This window comes from Suricata suricatta, chromosome 8 (genome assembly GCF_006229205.1).
Source record: "Suricata suricatta isolate VVHF042 chromosome 8, meerkat_22Aug2017_6uvM2_HiC, whole genome shotgun sequence".
Taxonomy (NCBI): Eukaryota; Metazoa; Chordata; class Mammalia; order Carnivora; family Herpestidae; genus Suricata; species Suricata suricatta.
In genome coordinates, this window is record NC_043707.1 from 1,017,279 (window position 1) to 1,022,511 (window position 5,233).

Consider the following 5,233-nt stretch of genomic DNA (forward strand, 5'->3'; position numbering starts at 1 on the left):
GCCCGCAGACCGGCGGCGCTCAGCTCGCTGCCCGGCTCCGCCGCGCCTGGACCCGCGTGGCACTCGGCTCGGCCCTTGTGGCCAGCGCTGTGGACGAGGAGGCACGGGCCTGGGGTTCGTCCCCCGACCCCGGGCCTTTGGGCTGTGCCGGCAGCTGACCTGGTCAGGGCGCAGCAGGCGTCAGGAGCCTCCTAGAGCCGGTGCTGGCCGGCCCCAGGTCTCCCAGGGCCCCCCGGGTGCAGCAGCACCCGCCCCTGGGTGCGGGCAGCCTGGCATCAGTCTGAGGCCACTGCGCTGGGGCACTTCCCTCTTTCCCAAAGGGCTGTTTGCAGAAAGCACCCCAGACCCGGAGCCTGCTGCACGGCTTCCCCAGGCTGGCTGCCTGCTCGCCCGGGAAACGAGGGCCCCGGCCCGGAGGTGCCGCAGAGAGGGACAGGCCCGGTGTCCCCCGGCCTGGGACCTCACCCTCCCAGCCGCCTCAGCTGTCTGGCCCCAGTGCAGGGCCAGGGCCCTTGGTCAGGAAGGGCACCTCGACTCGCCGGACAGCAGCACGGCAGTGGATTTGGGGGGGCTGCGTGAGCCCCCTGTCCACAGCGCCTGCGTGGCCCCGCGGTCCCAGTGCCTTGCTCGCTGCGCGGTGGACATGCGGCCGAGCTAAACGCTTGATGGCAATGGACGGTCTCACGCGGAGGGCCCCCCGGGGAACCCGCCGGGCGTGTGTGCACGGCCTCTTCCAGAATGTCGTATTTTGTAATGACTGAGCTACACAATAATAGCCACACATGTATATGGTTAATATATATGGAAATTCAATATATTTTCTAGTTAAAGCATTCTGAAGTAATCGATGTTTCTAGCAAATTGTCATGACTTCAACTAATGAAATGTCCTTTTGTGCCACAGTCCTTGGCTTGACGAAGGTGTAATTCTGTACCGGGGGAAGGATGGACTGCGCCCGTCCTCTATTTCTGATGTGAGGGAAGAGAGCGCGTTCCCAGCATGAGGCGCCTAATAATTAGTAAGGAATTGTGGGCAATACGTTAACCACTGTATCTAAGAATCCTCTAATTAAAACATTTCCACAAGTGCTGCCTGCAGGCTGTGTCCTTTCCTGCCCTGCCCCACAGGCCGCCCCGCCACCGGCCGCTTGAGTCAGACCCTCGGGGGTCGCGGGGGCGGGGGGGGGGGGCTGCCGTCCCGTCGTTCCCCTCTGGGGCCAGGCGAGGGCATCGGAGGCCCGTGACCCATCCCGTGCTGACCCTGGGCGCTGGAGCAGGATGTCCCTCCTGGGGACCCCGGGCTGGGGCTCCTCCGGCGCCCAGACCCTGACCATGTGTCAGCCCCTCCTTGGGGCTCCCGGGACCAGCTGGCCGCAGGAAGGTGGGCTGTGGGTCCTCAAGAGCCTCCATGGGGTCTCCCACCCAGGCCAGTGCTGCACCCTTACACCGGTACCCCGCGCAAGGCCCCTCATCCCCTAACTGGGCCACCCAAAACCCTCTCGGCTGGCATCAGGGTCTGTGGATGGGCAGCCTCCGGTTTGAGGTTGCCATGACGACCAGTGGCCCAGCTGAGCACTGACAGGCCAGCTCGAACCAGTCTAAGCCTGCTCCTGCAGGGAGAGGCTGACCCTGGTGCTAAGAGGGGGTGTCCTGCCTCAGTGGCCCATGTGGCTCATCAGGAGTTCTCCAGACACTGTGACTCCACCTGCAGAGCCCCTGACCCTGCCCGAGGGGGCTGGCTTTGGACCCTGGGGTGGGCAGGGGCTGGAGCACCCGACCCCAGGAGCCCCAGCATCTTAGGGAGCTGGCAGGGCCAGGACCCAGGTCCTCCCTCCCTGGTGTCTGCCCTCCCCGGTGACCTGCCACCACGCTCCTGAAGAAAGGGGCTCACTGCCCCCCCACCATCCTGGAGTCCCAGAACCCACCCCCCCAAGTCCCCCGTCATGGAGAAAGTGACTCTGGGTACCCGGTTCTCGCAGGTTTGCCTCCTGATGTTGCACATGACCTTTGCCCCCTCCAGGGGTGAGCCTAGGAGGGGCCCTGCTGCGGGCGCAGCCGGCACACCTGCTCCTGGGCTAGAAGTTGATGGTCAGGCTCAGTGGACAAACCAGTCCGGTGCTCTGCTGCCGTGACCCCTGCCCCCACAGAGACTGCAGAGCCCTGTGTCCGTCTGCTCCGCTCCGGCGCCCAAGACCACCCTGGCCTGGCCCAGGCTGCACCTGTGCAGTTGCTGGCACCAGGGCCCCAGGAGCTGGCATTTCAGGTGAGGGCCAGACCTTCTCCCACCTGGGCCACCTCTTCTGCTGGCAGAAGCGCCCAGGATGGCACAGGTGATGGGACAGAGTCCCGCAGTCGGTGCCCTGGTCAAATCCCCGGACTAGGGCCCCATGATCTCGGAGGCTGTCCCCTCGCTGGCCGGTGACAGGTGCCTGGGTGTGTGTGGGAGGGGTGGGAGGAGCCTTACTACCGGAAGGAAGTATGCCTGCAATTCCAAGGGCTGCCGCTAGAGGGTGTCAGGTCCAACATCTTTACTTTTTTAACATTTTATTTTTATATTTTTAATGTTTACTTATTTTTGAAAGGGAGAGAGCAAGCAGGAGCAGGGGAGGGACAGAGAGAGGGGAAGACAGAGGATCCAAGGCAGGCTCCAAGCTCTGAGCTGTCAGCACAGAGACTGATGCGGGGCTGGAACCCACAAACATGATATCATGGCCTGAGCTGAAGTTGGATGCTTAACCAGATGAGCCACCCAGGTGCCCCAAGATTTTATTTTTTAAGTAACATCTACGTGCAACGTGAGGCTCCAGCCTACAAACTGAGATCAGTAGTCGCACACTACTGACCAAGCCAGCCAGGCACCCTGAGTTGCTTTAAACCATGAAGGGGGCGGTGCCAAAGCCTGGAGGGGGAGGGTGTGAGCTCCCCGGCCCGCCAGCCTGACCCCTCCCGGTGAAGGTTTGGGGCCACTTCATGCTGTGACAAGTGCATGTTCTGCATTGCCCGCTCCCCGGCCCCTCTCACCACCATGGAGTTACCCCCAACCTACAAAGGTGGGAACTGAGTCCCTGGAGGACCGGCCCACCGTAGCCACGGTCCTCGGGCGTGTGAGCCGGGAGAGTGCAGCTGACACTATGGAGAACTTGCTTCTCACCAATATCCCCCCCTTCACTGATGGGTACAAGCTGCTACATCCATTTTTTTAAGTTTATGTATTTTGAGAGAGCAAGCAGGGGCGGGGCATGAAGAGAGAGAGACAGAGAACCCAAGAAGGCCCTGCACCACCAGCACAGAGCCTCATGCGGGGCTTGAGCCCATGACCTGCCCGATCATGACCAAGAATCCGAGGCTTAACTGACTGAGCCACCTAGGCACCCCCTGCTATGTCCATTTTACAAAACAGGGAAACTGAGGCCCAGAGCTGGACTACAGACCCAGCCAGTTGCTGTCTGGCCCTGAAAAAGCCCTTTCGCCTCTCTGGGCCTCAGTTTCCTTATCTGTACACGTGGGTGGTGAGGTCTGCGCAGGCCTCCACCCCAGCAGGCTGCAGTGTTAGCGCTGGTGCCTCTGTGGTGCTGGCCCCCAGCCCCTTGCTCCTCAAAGGGCATTGGATGGGGGTGCAACCAGGGGCCCCTCCCCTGGCGGCTGCCCCTCCTAACTTCCTGTTTATAGCAGCGCAGAATCTCTTCACCCCAAAGCCATTATGATCACCATGGCAACCAGACCTGTGCTTGTTCCAACAGGTTGGCAGGACCTGACGAAAGCCTTCAGGAGTGGAGGGTGTCGGCTCCGAGGTCCTGGCTCAGGACCTGCCAGTCCCCGGGGGGGAACGGTGGCTGCCCCTCCCCAGTTCTGTCTGGTCCAGTGGAGAAGGAAGCCAAGGGGTAGCTAGCTGCTCCCTCGCTCCCCTGCACGTCCCTGTCCCCAGCAGGTGACGCGTGTCCTGAGCACCTCTGTCCCCATTTGCCTGGCTGTGCTGGGTCAGGATGGAGGCAGGGCCTGGAGACAGTCTCCAGAAGGAGAATCCACCCTTGGGTACGCCCCCACCCCGCCCTGAACCCCGTGCAGATGGGCAGAGGGGAGCTTGGACATGTGGGGTCTGGACCTAGGAGCGGAGACAGGAGGTGGCCCATCAGAGCAGTGCCCACCGCACCCTGGGATGATGGAGGAAGCGTCTGGTTCCCCCCACTCCGGGCTGGGGTGCTGCTGGAGGGGCTCTCCCCATACTCCTGCACCCACCCACCCACTCCGCATAGTACAAGGCACAGATGTCCCCTGTGGGCAGCCGTTTCAGAAACCTGCTCCTCCAGCCTCTGGCCCTTCGCTCAGCTCAGCTGGCCCCTGGCCTCCCCCAAGCAAACATCCTTGCCCCTGGGCCTATTTCCCAGACTGCCTGGGGTCCCACATTAGAGATGAGGTATTTCGAGTTAAAAACATCTCCAAATCTGTCCATCCCCTAAGTACAGGGTACTCTGGTGATCCAACAAGATTGGCCAAAGGCAAGGTGGGGGTCCAGGGACCCGGTGCACCTCAGACAGCGCCAGAACCTCCGTGTTTCTTCCCCCACCTGCTGCACCTCCGGGAACTTACTAGAAACGCAGATGGGCGCGCCTGGGCGGCTCAGTTTTCAGCTCAGGTCATGATCTCACGGTTTGGTAAGTTTGAGCCCTACGTTGGGCTCTGCACAGACTGTGGAGCCTGCTTGGGAGTCTCTGTCTCCCTCTGTCTCTGCCCCTCCCCCCCAATAAACTTAAAAAGGAATGCAGATGGTCACTGAGCCCAGGCTTCTGGCATCGACAGGTCTGGGGCTGGTGCAGCAATGTGCTTCAACAAGCCCTCCAGGCGAACACGGTGCAGTGCTCGCTCAAATCTCGAGGGGGGGGGGGGCTAGGAGGCGTGCGGGCGGGGTCTGGCCCAGGCCCGGAGGTCGCAGCTGGCGCCAGGGCCCTCACTTGCGCCGCGGGAGGATCACCCCAGAGGTGATCGGGGTTATGGCGCATCCCGGGTTAGTGCCTGCAGCACCCCTTGTCCAGGGTGCAGACTGGTGGTGGGGTCAGCGCTTGGGCTGGGAGGGCGACTCCAGGGATGGTTGCGCAGCCCTTCCAGAAAAGTCCTCACTGCGGCCCGGCCTTGTCTGATGCGGTTTCGGTGATTCTGGCTTCCGGAGGGTCCCCGGGGGACACAGCAGAACCTGCTTCCCGCTCTGCGCCCGCCCGTGGCTTGGCTGACCGCCCCGC

At 62.3% G+C, this 5,233-nt stretch overlaps 2 protein-coding genes across 2 annotated transcripts in view; both read left to right on the forward strand.

The window, feature by feature from the left end:
* LOC115298465 overlaps window positions 1-997 on the forward strand; it is a 1,203-nt gene extending 206 nt beyond the window's left edge. Inside the window, exon 2 of the mRNA XM_029947258.1 lies at window positions 1-997. Coding sequence (XP_029803118.1) covers window positions 1-658 — 658 coding nt within the window. The 3' untranslated portion in view covers window positions 659-997.
* Window positions 1-1,089, forward strand: part of UBE2I (ubiquitin conjugating enzyme E2 I) — a 13,144-nt gene extending 12,055 nt beyond the window's left edge. The window contains exon 7 of the mRNA XM_029947261.1: window positions 904-1,089. Within this exon, the coding sequence (XP_029803121.1) occupies window positions 904-1,003 (100 nt within the window). The 3' untranslated portion in view covers window positions 1,004-1,089. The remainder of the gene's footprint in view (window positions 1-903) is intronic.
* The last annotated feature ends 4,144 nt before the right edge of the window (window positions 1,090-5,233 follow it).